Source organism: Ustilaginoidea virens, chromosome 2, assembly GCF_000687475.1.
Source record: "Ustilaginoidea virens chromosome 2, complete sequence".
Taxonomy (NCBI): domain Eukaryota; kingdom Fungi; phylum Ascomycota; class Sordariomycetes; order Hypocreales; family Clavicipitaceae; genus Ustilaginoidea; species Ustilaginoidea virens.
The window spans coordinates 2,279,462-2,293,880 of NC_057317.1; the positions used below are offsets into that span (position 1 = coordinate 2,279,462).

Below are 14,419 nucleotides of genomic sequence, written 5' to 3' on the forward strand. Positions count from 1 at the left end.
ATGGACGAAAAGATCCTCGCAGCCTCGGCCAAATATCCAATCGTCGCCGGCCAAAGGTACAGATATGGCACAGCAGGGTTCCGGATGAAGGCCGATTTGCTCGCTGGCGTTTCGTTTCGCGTGGGTTTGCTCGCCGGACTGCGCAGCCGCAAGCTCAATGGCCAGGCCATCGGGGTCATGATCACTGCCAGTCACAACCCTGCAGCTGACAACGGTATCAAGATCGTTGACCCCATGGGCGAGATGCTTGAGCAGGAGTGGGAGAGTTATGCCACCCGACTGGTCAACTGTCGTACCGACCAGGAACTTTTGGATACCTACAAGGCCATGGCAACGCAGCTCAAGGTTGACATGCACACCTCGGGTCGTGTCATTTATGGCCGTGATACTCGCCCCTCTGGTCATAGCCTCGTCTGCGCTCTAGCTGCTGCTTTAGATGCGACCGACACAAATCATACAGACTACAAGATTCTGACGACACCTCAGCTGCACTACCTGACCCGCTGCGTCAACACAGAAGGAACCCCCAAAGCATACGGCGAAGCCAGTGAAGTTGGCTATTACGAGAAGTTTGCCGATGCCTTTGTCCGCGCTCTCAGAGGGAAGAAGATCCGAGGCCAGCTCATAGTGGATTGTGCAAATGGCGTTGGCGGACCTAAACTCTCGGAAATGTTGAAATTCATCCCCAAGCACGTCTCCGGATTTGACGTCAGGCTGGTCAACGATGACGTCCTCCGACCCGAGGTGTTGAATCTCGACGTAAGTAGGCGCATAACTTGAAACAGACTTTGAAACAAAAGAGGTTTCGCCGTGGTGGTGGTGGTGGTGGTCGTGGTCGTGGTTGTGGTGGTACGAGAGATTCCCTTGATCGTACGAGTTTGCTAACGTGTGCTCCTAGTGCGGCGCCGACTTCGTCAAGACAAAGCAGAGAGCCCCTCTGAGCCCCAAGCCAGTGCCCGGGGTCCGTTGCTGCTCGTTTGATGGCGATGCTGACCGGTTGATTTACTACTGGGTTGATCCCGAGATGGGGTTTGTCATGTTGGACGGCGACCGAATCTCTTCGCTCTGTGCCTCCTTCATTGGGGATCTCGTTCGCTCGGCCGGGCTGGCGGACGAGCTGCGAATCGGCGTCGTGCAGACTGCCTATGCCAACGGCGCGAGCACCACTTACATTGAAAGGCATCTTCAGCTACCCGTCGTCTTCACCAACACGGGAGTCAAGCATCTGCATCACGCGGCTTGTCAGTTCGACGTTGGCGTCTACTTTGAGGCCAATGGCCACGGTACCGTTGTCTTCTCGCAGGAGGCCATGCGCGCGTTTGTGGAAAAGGAACCGCAGTCGCCCGCTCAGAAGGCGGCCCTGGAAACCCTTGCCGCCGTCGGCGACCTGGTCAACCAAACAGTGGGCGACGCCATCTCCGACATGCTGATGGTTGAGGTTGTCTTGGCTCACAAGGACTGGACCCTGAAGGACTGGGCCATGACGTACACCGACCGGCCCAACCGCCTCGTCCGTGTCGAGGTCGGCAACAAGCACCTTTTCCAGGCGACGGACGCCGAGAGACGCCTCAGCCACCCGCCGGGCGCTCAGGACGAAATCGACCAGGTTGTTCAAAAATACACCACGGCCCGATCGTTTGCTCGGGCGAGTGGCACAGAAAACGCCTGCCGCGTGTACGCCGAGGCAGCTACTCGATCCGAAGCCGACGAGCTTGCAAACAAGGTGGCTCAGATTGTCAAGCAGTTTGGATCGTAGTACGTCTGACACTGACAAAGGAGAGGGCGGCCAAAAAGTCTCGGAAATTTAAAATCCCCCCCCCTCCCCCCCCCCCCCAAAAAAAAAAAAAAAGAAATAAGCTTTTACATGACGTGGGGCGGTTGATCGGTTGGGTATCCATATGCGATGGGCTTTTTTTGTTGAACGGCTCAAAAACAAGACTCGGCGTACCCTTCCGCGAGACACACCACATTGCCAGGCGATGTGTAGCAAAGAGTGAGGAGCTGGGTATCCCGATAAACGAGCTTACACTCGAGAAAAGGAAGGCTATTGATGGCCGATTTCCGGATTGCGTCAGGAGCATATTCGAGTATGAGAAGAGCGTGGAAGCGAAATCGGCCAAAGGTGGCACGAGATAATTAAGTATGCTAGAGCAAATTAAGGCCCTTAAGTCTAGGCTAGGTTACTGGCAGCTCATGAAAACGACACGCGAGAGACAAGATGAGAGCCCGGTATTCCATCCCTTTGCATATCATGAACCAACCATATCATGAACCAACCACCTGCTCAGCTCCATCACAACTTGCACTTCACCAAATAGCTCAGATGTAGTTTTCGCGGCTCCAACTTCTGTGGCAATAAGAATTCCACATGACTGTCTTCAAAAAGTATTAGTTCGAGTCTCGCAGTTCTTGACTTGTAAGTGGGAACATCTGCATGTTCGGAGCCCCCCAGCAGCGTTCCTCCAAGAAATTAAGACCCCATCGGACACGCATTGCATATTGCACTGCTGGCCGACCATCACTTCTTTTCTTGAAAACATCCCGTCGCCTGATCTGCTCATAGCTTCTAAGACCTTGGTAATAGCGATTAGGCCTTGAAGCAATAGTACCAATAAGCAGATCTGCTTCATCAAATCGTCGCAAGTGTCGTGGAAGCTGGCGGCCATTTCTGCCACAGAAAATCAACTCCTCCCAGGTCCGGTCATTTCCAGTTGGGTCATAGTATACCCTCTGAACTTTATTAGAAGGAAGAGTTTCAATTGCTGAGTTCGGTATCTTGATCTGAATGATGACTGTCAAGTTAGAAGCGGCCTTTGTTTTTGCCCAAAGGGCATATCTTTCTGCCGTCTCCCGATCAACAGCAAAATAAAATCCAGAATCTAATCCGAAGAGATCAGTTTGGGCGCGGGAAGAAAGGCAAATCATGTCGAGGCGACCGTTATCTTCTCGGAACCTTATCCGTTCATGGATAATCCCCTTGAATAGAGTCAGCTCGCCAGGGGCATTCTGTGCAGCGAGTATAGCAGCATTCGAGAGCGCGGTATGAGATGAGATATTGACAGAATCTCTTAAAGGACCCGAGATATTGCGCTGTCTAGAAGTGGCGGTACTTTGCTGGTGGCTTCCAGGGCGGCTGCGCATTCGTTGAAGTGCCTGTTCTCGTTCTCGCGAAGCAACTTCAATCGCCTGAAGGCCTAAATATCGAACCTCGATAGCATCTCGCAGCCAGTAGAGACATGAGTTTGTTAAGCGGACATTTTTGAACCTCGGGTCCATTATTGCTTCCTGCAGTTCACCGTTGATGCCGCATCGAGCCATATATTCAAACCAGGGGCTATCATCGTCATCATAAACGTCCTGGGCTTGCGGTCCAACGTGACCGAGAATAAAGTCAATAAAAGTTATGGGGTCAAGAGAGTCGTCGTCACTAGGCGGATCGGTTTCGCGGTGCGGAGGAGTTGATGGCCAGTTCTGCCACTTCCTCCATATCTCCCTCGCTTTTTCGCTATTGAATCCGAGATACTCCAGAGTAGCAAGAGAGATCCGGATCTCTGGTATAGTAGCGAAAGCGGATTCGGAAGGTTGTATAAGGGGGAGATCGCTGTGTTCTTCATCGCTAAAACGATTCATGCAGCGCTTATGGACCCTAATAGTCCCATCAGGAGCAGGCGGAGTTGCCAGACCAGTCTCGACGAGATGTCTATGGTCTGCCAAGGTCAAGATGGACATTTTGATAACAGAGAACTGCCGGAAGTAAACGTAATGAGAAGCTTTAAAGGCAAGGCTGGATGAGGTATGGAAAGAAAGGTCTGACAGAGATCGATGAGAGGGGGCAAGGCAGCTATTTATACCTCAACAGAAGCAGATAGCTGGCTCGAGTTTACTGCATGCCTATTATGAATCAGTTGCCTGTTATGAACCAGCTGCCCGTCGTGAATCACATAAGAGCGAGTCTAAATAAGGTTACGCAAGCAATGGATCAAGAGAAGCTTATTATGTGAGTGAATGTAAGTCGGGGCTATAAGTTTATCAGCGCAGGCAACCAGCTGCCCGCTATGAATCACATAAAAAGCGAGCCTGAATAAGTTTCGGCAAGCACTGGATCAAGAGAAGCTTATCACGTAAGTGAATGTAAGTCGAGGCTATAGGTGACTTAGCGCAGGCAGCCAGCTGCCCGTTATGAATCACATAAGAGCGAGCCCGAATAAGGTTACGCAAGCAATGGGTCAAGAGAAGCTTATCATGTAATAGTGAATATAAGTCAAGTCCAGAAGTTGAATGGTGCAGGCATCAAGAAAGTGAGTCACAGTAAACTAGTTAGTCCCTATGCCAACCGAATCATCGCTATCCTAGGCGCAGCAATATCGGAGTGAGCGACCAGTGAGTGAATCCGCTTCAATTTTCATATTTACAGTGATAAGAAGAGAAAAAAAGGATCCGATTTATTTAGGACAGGCTGTACTCCGTAATATATCGGATGATGGCCTTTCAATCGATGCCGAAGTGTTGCGTGGACAAAGAACGTGACAGGATTTATGACTGACTGGGTGGAAAGGAAAGAAAAAATGAGAAATGTTTGCAATGTCCGTGCTGTTGGGGGGTAAAAGAAGAAGAAGAAGAAGAAAATCTGTGCCCATCAAGACTGCACTGCCATGTCAAGTTGCAAGGTAGGAAAGCCGAGGAATAAGCTACCTACCTACCTAGGGGAAAAGCACAAGACGAGAATGCAAAGCGTGATTTTGGTCTTGACAGCCGGGCTTTTCCACAGCAGCAACACGCGGCAACCAAAGTAGCCTCGGGTCTCGACGTTGCGTCGTGGGCGTGGGCGTGGTGTTCCCGTGCGTGCCGCTCCATTCTCCATTTCTACGTGGGACGGCTGTGAAATGCCGCTTTGCCATGGCACGAGACATTGCATGCATCAGGTAGTCGGTACATCCACACATAGTTGCGCGCAAAGTCCGGTCAAGGGAGCCCAGGCTCATGCTCATGCTCATGCTCATGCTCATGCTCATGCTCATCATGGGTCTGACGGGGACCGGGGCCGAGCCACCGGCAAGCCGAGCCACCACATTGTACGAAAGACTAAACAGAAACTATACGCCGTCCAGCTGCCACGATTATCGTTGGGGTTCCCTTTTTTTCATCCTTTGTTCTCTTTTACCGAGTTGGTTCGTCAATTTGCCGGTCTTTTGTTTCCCCCTTTCCAAATAGAAAGAAGAAGAGCAAGGAGAAGAAAGGGAAAAAAAAAAAAAACCAAAAAAAAAACCCCGTATGTCCCTACCGTATGTGCCTTTGATTGTTCATACATCAATGTCGTTTGGCGTGCGCGCAAACGAACTCAGCACATGTGGTAGGTGGATGCTCCAGAACACGAGCGTGTGGCATTGTCGGACTGGAAGTCGTACTGGATATCAATGTCCAGGTCGCGGCGGTTCTTGGCATTGGGCTTGACCTGCAGGTTGCACGAGATCTCGTCGCCGGTCTCGACGGTCAGGACCTCTTTGAAGTAGAAGACGGTTTGCTTCCAGTGGGTGTACTTGGTGTGCGGGCCGGTGGAGAATCGGATGGGCTTGTGGCAGGCAGTGAAGTCAATGTCGAACCATGACACGAGGGCGTGGATGAAGTCGTTTCGCTTGGCGGCGAGGGTAAAGGCCGAGGTGAATGCCAAGTCGGCGGTGGTGCATGTGTATAGATCGAGCACAAGGACCGGGGTGGGATCGGTCACGACGGTTTTGAGATCAACCGTGTCGACAAGCGGCTCCGAGAGGGCGGTTTCCTTCAGGGGCGTGTAGTCAAAGCCGTAGACATTGTCCCAGACTAGAGTAGCAACCGTCATTAGTCGTCGTCCGTCGTCGTCGTCGTCGTCATCCTTGTCGCCGTCATCGCACAAGGGTGGTTTGGGGAGCAAGGTCAAACAAAGCAAGAAGCACTAGCACGACTCACATCCAATCTTCTCCTCCTTGTAGTCGCCATCCTCGATACCGGCAAAGAAGATGGTGGCCTTGTCGGGGAATATCAGGCCGTCCTTTTCAAGGTACTTGTCACGAGCGTACAGAACAGTGTCCAGCATGCTCTCGTACAGGAGAAAGTAGCCCATCCACTCGGAGATGATGATGTCGACCTTGGGAAAGGGCAGGTCAATCTCCTCCATCTTGCCTTGGATCAGGGTGATCTTGTCGGCGAGTCCGTTGGCCTTGACGATTTCGCGGGCCTTGAAGATGATGGAAGACATGTCGACGCCAATGACATGCTTGGCACCGGCTTTGGCGGCGAACCTGAAATATGCAAAGACATGCAGTGTAAGCCAAGCTCTGCAGCACGTAGCGGACGGCTCAAGGGCAGAAAGAGTCTTGGGGCCAAAGCGACAACGACAACGTACATGGACAAGATGGCGGTGCCACAACCAACATCGAGAACAACCTTGTCCTTGAACAGGTGCTTATTTTGTACAATGGCGTTCATGTAAGATCGCGTGCGGACCTCATCTTTCTATAAGTACGGCTGGTTGTCAGTACATCTCGCATGCTATTGTTTTCCGTGATCAGTGGACATATTGTCTTTTCTTCTTCTTCTTCTTCTTCTTCTTCTTCTTCTTCTTCTTCTTCTTCTTCTTCTTCTTCTTCTTCTTCTTTCTTTTCTTTTCTTTTCTTGGGCGACGAATAGATCTTGAGCAACCAAGGCAGCCGAGATGGAAGAAGAAGCGTGACGTTTGGGTGTCAAGTTTCCCCTCCCCCCACGTTGCTTGCTGTTATCGCGGGGTTTCGAGGTATGGCGGGGTATCGAGTACCAAAGATCTACTAGGAGGTATGTAGGAGAGGCAGGTAGTAGGTAGGGGTCGTGCTCAATCAAAGGTAAAGCTCACCAGCATTTCCTCATGGATGCCTTTTTTTTTTTTTTGCGAAACGGTCAGCCCACAGCCCAAGGCCGAAAAAAAGAAGAAGAAAAAGGAAAAAAAAAAAAAGGCGCGACGGATGCACGTCACCAGGTCCTCATATCGTACCATGATGGTCGTAGCTGCCGCCATCGTTAGTTTAGTGCTCTGCTCTGCTCTGCTCTGCTCTGCTCTGCTCTGCTCTGCTCTGCTCGTGCTGTGCTAGTGATTTGTGCTGTGCTGTGCCAGACTGCAGCGGACGTTGGTGGAACAGTACCTCTTGAAGTAGTGCTGCTCGCTGTGGGCAAGTGCCTTCATGCGCTCTTCAGCGAGCTCGACTTCCATCTTGTCGCCGCTCATGGTGTCGTGAATCCGGCCAACAAGGTCTCGAGCCGCAGGTAGCAGTAACTGGTGGCAGCGAAGCCCGAATCAGTCTCAAACCCGCGAGCCTGGGCTACAGAAACGCGACGGAAGCAGAGGCCTGGAGATGGGGAGCTTGCAATTCGCAAGCCTGGCAACAAAGTAGCAGTGCAGCCGGAAACCCATTGAGGCAGGTGCAGGTTTTGTCGGGCAGAAACCACAGGGAAAAAAAAAAAAAAAAAAAAAAAAAAAAAAAAAATTCCGTCGCCGTCACCGCCCGGCGACAGGAGCCCCACCGCAACATGACGCCTTTTCCAGTGCACATACATGTACATGCCCTGACTAGTAACGGACTACTCCGTACGGAGGAAGGGGACCAGTTGACTGGATTCTTGAAAAAAAAGAATTCTTTTAAAATAAAAAATCAAAAAAATGGTGTAGCAAAATAAATAGGCTCACACCAAGAGCTAGATCCAATTACATGCTCGTATGTCCTTTACTGGCTGGCAGTCGGTTCCAGAGACGATCCGCCCAACCTCCGTCGCCCCAATCCCAAGGAGGGGCGCTGACAAAAGGTTGACTGCATGTGAGAACAATGAGCATCGTGGACCGCACCGCCGCCTGAATACCGTTGACCTCATGCGGGAACGGCCCTCAACTGCGTTTCTACGGCCCTGCTCAACCGAGCATGTCTGATCAAGTCCGCTTCTCCCTCGCCCCTCGCACACTCGCACCGTCGGCAGCACAAGGCAAGGTCGAGGATTATGCTTGCGCCACCTGCTCTTCACATCTCCTGGCACAGAAACTCCCAAACGTGCAGTACAGCCTCAACGCGTTCCGAGTGTGAATAGCTTTCGGTTTGATAGTTTTAGAGTCTGCAACGCCACCGCACTTTATCCCTGGTGATCTGTAATGCCGTGCAATGCGTTCCCTCCTCGACACTCAATTCATCCTCTCCATCTAAGCCATGACACCAAGCAAACGCCGCCAACGCCGTTACATGCGAGAAATAAAACCGACAACGTGTGTCAAGCAATAGGCTCTCCGCCGCCGCCGCCGCCGCCGCCGCCGCCGCCGCCGCCGCTGCCGCCCACCAGCTCAACCGCACCGTCTCTCTCTCACACCAGCAGCACACTGTTGATGCAGCCCTCGTTCTCCGGGCTGTTGGTGACCTGCGCATATCGACCCCAGACGACTTTCCCGCCGGCGGTCACCAACCCCAGCTCGCTGACATTGACTTCGATGACGGTTCCTTTGGTCAGGACGCCGAGCTGCGTGTAGAGCGGGTTCTGGGGGTTCTTCTTGACGCTAATGATGGGCAGTTGCACCGTGACACCAAGCTCCGGGTGCGTAACGTTGGCCTTTTTGTAACGCAGACCCATGGGACGGATGAAGCGCTCGTATTTGGGGTTTCGTCGGGTGAAGTCTTGCCCCACAAAGGTGGGCTTGGTCACCATTCGCTTCCAGCCCTTCTTCTGGATCTTCTTGCCCGTCTTGACGACGCTAAACATCTCCTCCTCGCTGATGCCACGAACCTTGGGCAGAGGAACGGCAAACTTGGCCGCCTTTTCCGCCCGCTTGTTCTTGATGGCGCTGCTCAGAGCTTTGGCGCTGGACGGGTTCGTCCTGTCGAGCAGGTACGAAGGCATCGGTGTCGAAGGCTCCTTCTCGTCGGCAGTCTTTACGTTTCGCTCCTCGTGCGCTTTGATGGCCTTCTTCATCTGGATCTTTTCCTTGCGCCGCTTCTGCTGGTACAGCTTGGCCCGCAAGCCTCGCAGGTTCTGCGCGTCCTGGGACGCCTTGTGACCCTCGCGGGCGGCTCTCTTGCGAACCCGTTCCTCATGATCGAGCCGGCGGCCGTGCAGCTTGCGCCACCTCTCCATGTACTCATTTTGAGGCTACAAAGCATGTTAGGACGCAAGGCCAGAAACAATAGTGCGCACGGCGGTCGGGGACGAGCTAACGTACCATGTTGACTGTAATACCCGAAACTTGGGGGGGGGTGCTTACTCACACACACACGTGGGTAGGCGATGATGGGTGTTTTTGGTGTTTGGGAGGAGCTGCAGGTTGAAATTTTGCCCGCCAGCCACCTTGGGAAAAGCGGCCCTCCACCCGCAACCGGATCTCGGCGCAACACTTATCCGGTGCAACCTTGCCTAGACTTTTCGAACGTTCCCTAACATTGATGATGATCAGATCGTCAGATGGACTAGCCATGGCATTTTGCCCGCTGCTGCGTTGAGCACCCCAAAGAAGCAAGCAGCAGCAGCAGCAGCAGAAGCAGCAGCATCCGGCTTTGCCATTTGTGCGCAACAAGGGCCCGCCTTGCCGTCTTGCATCATGAGCAGAGCTCTCCTCCGCTCCGTTCTGGAGCCTCGAACATGCTCTCCATTGCCACGGCTGACGCTGGCTCCCGCCATCTCCCTGCCCACGCGCTGCCTCCGCTCCTTCAACAGCACCACGCCCATCATCGAGCCGGCGCAGAAACCTCACGCCAACAACGCCCCCAACCCAACCGACGGGCAGATCCGCCCGCTGGCCTTCAAGAAGAGCCATCCTACGCCGCCGCCGGCCCCGATCCAAGATTCCGTCAAGAACCTGCTCCCGTTCCTGGTCGCCCAGCCCAACCACTACATCACCGTTCACATCCACGGATTCCCCTACCTCGTCCAGGAGGGAGACCAGATCCGCCTTCCCTTCCGCATGCCGGGCGTCTTGCCCGGCGATGTCTTGCGCCTGAACAGGGCGAGCGTTATCGGCAGCCGTGACTACACCATGAAGGGAGCGCCGCACATTGACGAGCGCATTTTCGAGTGTCGCGCCACAGTCCTGGGGGTGGAGTCGGAGCCGTTGCGGATAAAAATCAAGAAGAAGCGGAGACAAAGAAGAAAGAGGCAAGCCAGGAGCAAGCATCGCTACACCATTCTGCGCATCTCGGAGCTCAATATCAATAACGTGGATCAGCTGGAATGAAATAAGATGCCATCTCTTGGATGAAACAAGGCGTTGGGGAGGGGGGGGGGGGGGGGCAGTGGGTGACAAATGTCGACCAGAGGGGACGTTGCGAGAAAAGAAGCGAATAGCGGTGGAGGATGTTTTTGATCCGGCTACAGAGGAAAAGAGTGCAACATGGCATGTACTGGGAATCGGTCAAGATCCCACGTGGTGCATCAATATCGACCGACTTAAGGCGGCTGTACAAAAGAGTCATACGCAGGCATTGAATTGACTCCCACCACGTAGAGCAGTCCTCAATCATGCAGAATTTCAATGAAAACCAAATCGCTTGTATGCATATCCATTCATCCCATTCATTCAATCACCGAGAATCAGGAAGATCAAAAAATGAGTGGTATTCCAAAAAAGGGGGGGGGAATAAACCAAAGCGACTCCTGAGCTTGCAAATAATTCCAGTCGCTCGCTACCTTGATGCTGATTCGGACTCCAAGTAGAGCCCGTTGGTATAACAAAACAAGATAGGCAGTTGGCCAAGACGTCCCGTACACAATGTCCAAACGAAGAAACTCCAAATCAGCCCAAAACCAAAGCTTCTTGCTTGTTTGCCAGCCCGCAAAGGCAAAGAAAGGCCAGCTGCTTATGAATATTTCTTGACAAAAACAACAGGATGAACAAACCAAACTTGCCAAGTCTTTTTTAACTGGCTTGGGCGTCTTGGGACCCTATCATTCGTTCTGCTTCCAAAAATCGAGCATGCGCTCGTCGTTTACCATCATTCATCGTTCTCGTGGGGCCAGGAAATGACACATGCCAAGGCTCAACACCAAAACTTCACACTCGCCTGTCGGCCATGGCCTTTCGCAAACTCGTCCAATATGCTTGACGCCAAATGCTGGCACTTTCGGCTTCGGTAGGCATTCTCTCGCGACATCTGGAGACAACGTTTTGGATGATTCTGCCAAGCATGTCCTCGTCAATCGGGAGGGCCTTGTCGCTGAAATCGGCAGGGTATAAGAAGGGATCGGTGATGTGGAGAAGTTCTTCGCAGGTAGGCCGCAGATGTTGCTCTCTGTTGAGACAGCGTTTCATGGTTCGAAGAAGGGAATGAGGAACCGGCACTCCCCCAACTGCTCGGGACGGGTATTCAATGGCATGATCCCAATTGATGATGGCCTGACATCGTGCCATGTGGTTGGCAATATGGCCAAACGGCGGTACTCCGTAGACCATCTGATACAAGATGCAGCCGAGGGACCAAATGTCGCTTGGTTTGCCAATCTTGACAAGCCTGGGGCGTCCAGGCATCCGCCCTCCGCGAGGGTTGTTTGTGTCCATCAATGACTCTGGGGACATGTAGTTTGGCGTGCCAACCTGGTTTTCACGGTGAACATTGACAGTCTGCTCCGTCTGGATGGCATTGGCAATTCCGAAGTCAATCAGCTTCAGTCGACCTTGGACGAGAACGAAGTTGGCGGGTTTCAGGTCGGAGTGGACAATGTCATATTGGTGTACCGACTGCAGGCATTCCAACATCTCCTTCCAGTAGAAGCGGACGAAAACTGGATCAAACCTGGCCGACTCGGGGTTTTGACGAGATGTTAAAAGCTTGTTCAGGTCGAGCTCACCCATCTCCATGAGCTGTGAAATAAGAGGCATCAGCTTTCATGTCCGAGACAGAGTGGGGGATGCGCGGCAGGGGAGGGACGGGCTACGTCAAACCCACCAGAGTCAGAGCTTGCTTGTCCGAATTCAATTCATAATCGTAGAGATCAATTACGCGGTCGACGCCTTTGAGTCTTCCCAGCAGATCGATTTCGCCTCGGTAGCCCGCTACGGTGTTCTCATCCGCATTTTCCAGGGCGACTCGCTTGAGAGCAAACATCTTGCCATTTTCGGCAGTGACGCGATATACTTTGGCGCTGCCACCTCGACCAAGGCAGTCCAGCCGGGTGTAGCACTTGCCATTCACTCGAAGGACATTTCGGCGCTGCTTGGCCTGAGTGGCTGTAGCGGCTCCAGCTGTGGACGTGGCGGCATCCAGGACGGACATCTTGGGCGGCGGTGGTGGAGGGGCAGCACGATGAGGCGTGTTATTGACCAGTGAAGCAAGAGGTTTTCGCTCCGGCGAGGCGGGTTTGGCGCTACCAAGATCATCAACACTCAAAGGTCGAACCACGGGCTTCTCCGCCATTTGATCTGCGGCTATCTTGACCGGTCTTTTGAAGGCTTTGGGATAGTCATTCTCCTGATCATGGTTTGAGGGTATCTCGATCGGCTTGGGAAGCATTGCCTCCGGTACGGTGATGTGATCGTCTCGGTGGGCGTCGAAATGGACACCACGAGAAGAGCGCCTAGATGATCCGAGATCAGGAACCTCGATACCAGAAGCCTGTCTCCTGTGTCCCGGCCGGGACGCATTGCCACTGACAGGGCTTCCTGAATTGAACTGATTTGCGGCATGATACATGGAGGACTCGGGTATTTCGTCAGCAGCACGCTGCTCGGCATCGTGGTTTAGTGCCGGATGCTCTCCTTCGTTATGGGCCTCGCCGTCCTCCTCACTTTGTCGCCGTCGGCCTCTCCTCGCCGGGCCGCTGAGAAAGCTTCCTGAAAGCTTACCAACGCGTTTGACGCGCATGGAGCTTTGCAGGTTCAAGTCGTCGGGACGGCTTCGCGTCGAACCATATCGTGATGCACTACCATGGCTGCCGGAGTTTTGTGCAGCACTTCCAGGAGCCTCGGAGTGGTCGAACTCTGCCTCCAAGTGGGACTGATCTGCCACAGAGCGTTCGACATTCGATCGGGCGGACGAAGCACCAGAAGAGCCGATGCGGCTTCGGTTGGCAGATGAGCCGGCGACGATTCGCACGACTCGCTCCCCGTGCGAAGGAGTGTTGACCTGCTGCTGAGGCTGAGGCTGAGGCTGAGGCTGGACCTGAGACTCTGGCTCGATTTCTGATGGCTTTTCTTGATGACTTGCCCGACCATGCGGTGGTGGAGCCGAGGCTCTTTGGCTGGTCAAACGAGAGGTTGATATCGACCGTCTCGTGCCTGGACCCATTTGGCTGAGGCTGTTGTGCGGATTACCCCCGAGGCGCACAACCCTCTTTCGAACAGGGCTTGTTTCCTGGCTCTGGCCCGCGTGGCTGGCCCTTGCGCCCTTGTCTTCTGTAGACTGCGCACTTGCGGACCGCAAGCCGCGGCGTTCAAAAGAAGGAGCGGTGCCAGCAGCAGCCGACGCAGCCGACGCAGCCGACGCAGCATGAACATTGTTGCTCAACGCGCTAGTTCGTCTCTTGACAGCAGAAGGTGAAGGAGGCTTGGAAAAGGGCTCCGGAGCGCCGTCGTTGAGCAAAGCCTTTGTGAGAGCCGACAGCTTCATAGGCACAGGGATCTCGTCCTCGGAACTGTCGTCGTGATATTGTTGCTGGCGGGGAGATTGGCTTGCTGCGGCAATGGCAGCGACAGCGGCTGCCTGACTCTCACTCCTGCTGGCCATTTGCCTCGACAACGGACGCCTGAGAGCCTGGCGTTGAGAGGCTCTCCGAGTCGGGCCGGCCGGGGCCATTGGAGTTGGCGATGCAGTCGCCATTGAGGAACGCGTCGGCCGAAGCGTAAAGGCGAGTCCCGACTAACGGCAATTTTTCGTCCAAGGAAAGGGGGGGGGGGGGGGGGTTCGGGGAGCGAGGGAGAAAGAAGGAGAAAATGCTATGCGTTCAGCGATCCCATGGCCAGGCATGCGATATACCAGGATAAGCCACGTGTCGTTGCGAGTGCGTGTTCAATTCAATTTGATGGATGGATGGCTCTTGGTGTGTGGGTGTTGTGTTGCAGTCGGTTGCAGCTTTGTATGTATCATGGAGAACGTGAAGGGCAAGGACAAAACAAACTTGGCTGGGTATTCTGGGTATTTTGCCGGATGAGAGCCACTGGGCGAATGAGCGCGGCGGGTCGCGGCGGGTTGCTGTGGGCAACGACCGAATGAGTCTGGCGGGACCAAACTGGGAAGGCGCGCTCCATTCCTCAAAGTTTCAAGGGCAAGCAGGCCGCTTTGTGGGCTGGTTGGCGGGCTGGTTGGCGGGCTGGTTGGCGGGCCCGCACCGCCCCGGTGCCATGTGACTGCCGCCAAACTCGGCACCTCACAACGCACAAAGTCAGTCAGTCACAGTCACACACACCTCGACAGCTTGGCTCCATCATCTGTTGAGCAGTCCGGCGTCGACGACG

The 14,419-nt window shown here is 53.7% G+C and overlaps 6 protein-coding genes across 6 annotated transcripts; 2 read left to right on the forward strand and 4 right to left on the reverse strand.

Moving 5' to 3' along the window:
* Positions 1-1,756, forward strand: UV8b_02370 (uncharacterized protein; the record flags this gene model as incomplete). Its single annotated transcript, XM_043139868.1, has 2 exons — positions 1-759; positions 899-1,756. 2 exons carry the CDS (start codon positions 1-3, stop codon positions 1,754-1,756), a joined length of 1,617 nt encoding a protein of 538 aa, XP_042995802.1.
* A 632-nt stretch (positions 1,757-2,388) lies between these two features.
* UV8b_02371 (uncharacterized protein) lies at positions 2,389-3,729 on the reverse strand (the record flags this gene model as incomplete). The annotated part of the gene is made up of 1 exon (XM_043139869.1): positions 2,389-3,729. The coding sequence occupies one exon, from the start codon at positions 3,727-3,729 to the stop codon at positions 2,389-2,391; it is 1,341 nt and encodes a 446-aa protein (XP_042995803.1).
* Positions 3,730-5,338: 1,609 nt separating this feature from the next.
* On the reverse strand, positions 5,339-7,231 carry UV8b_02372 (uncharacterized protein; the record flags this gene model as incomplete). The annotated part of the gene is made up of 6 exons (XM_043139870.1): positions 5,339-5,817; positions 5,944-6,275; positions 6,380-6,489; positions 6,863-6,882; positions 7,001-7,014; positions 7,149-7,231. 6 exons carry the CDS (start codon positions 7,229-7,231, stop codon positions 5,339-5,341), a joined length of 1,038 nt encoding a protein of 345 aa, XP_042995804.1.
* A 1,118-nt stretch (positions 7,232-8,349) lies between these two features.
* Positions 8,350-9,202, reverse strand: UV8b_02373 (uncharacterized protein; the record flags this gene model as incomplete). The annotated part of the gene is made up of 2 exons (XM_043139871.1): positions 8,350-9,129; positions 9,200-9,202. The coding sequence occupies 2 exons, from the start codon at positions 9,200-9,202 to the stop codon at positions 8,350-8,352; spliced, it is 783 nt and encodes a 260-aa protein (XP_042995805.1).
* A 372-nt stretch (positions 9,203-9,574) lies between these two features.
* Positions 9,575-10,207, forward strand: UV8b_02374 (uncharacterized protein; the record flags this gene model as incomplete). The annotated part of the gene is made up of 1 exon (XM_043139872.1): positions 9,575-10,207. One exon carries the CDS (start codon positions 9,575-9,577, stop codon positions 10,205-10,207), a length of 633 nt encoding a protein of 210 aa, XP_042995806.1.
* An 816-nt stretch (positions 10,208-11,023) lies between these two features.
* On the reverse strand, positions 11,024-13,691 carry UV8b_02375 (uncharacterized protein; the record flags this gene model as incomplete). Its single annotated transcript, XM_043139873.1, has 2 exons — positions 11,024-11,830; positions 11,916-13,691. The coding sequence occupies 2 exons, from the start codon at positions 13,689-13,691 to the stop codon at positions 11,024-11,026; spliced, it is 2,583 nt and encodes an 860-aa protein (XP_042995807.1).
* Between the last annotated feature and the right edge of the window lie 728 nt (positions 13,692-14,419).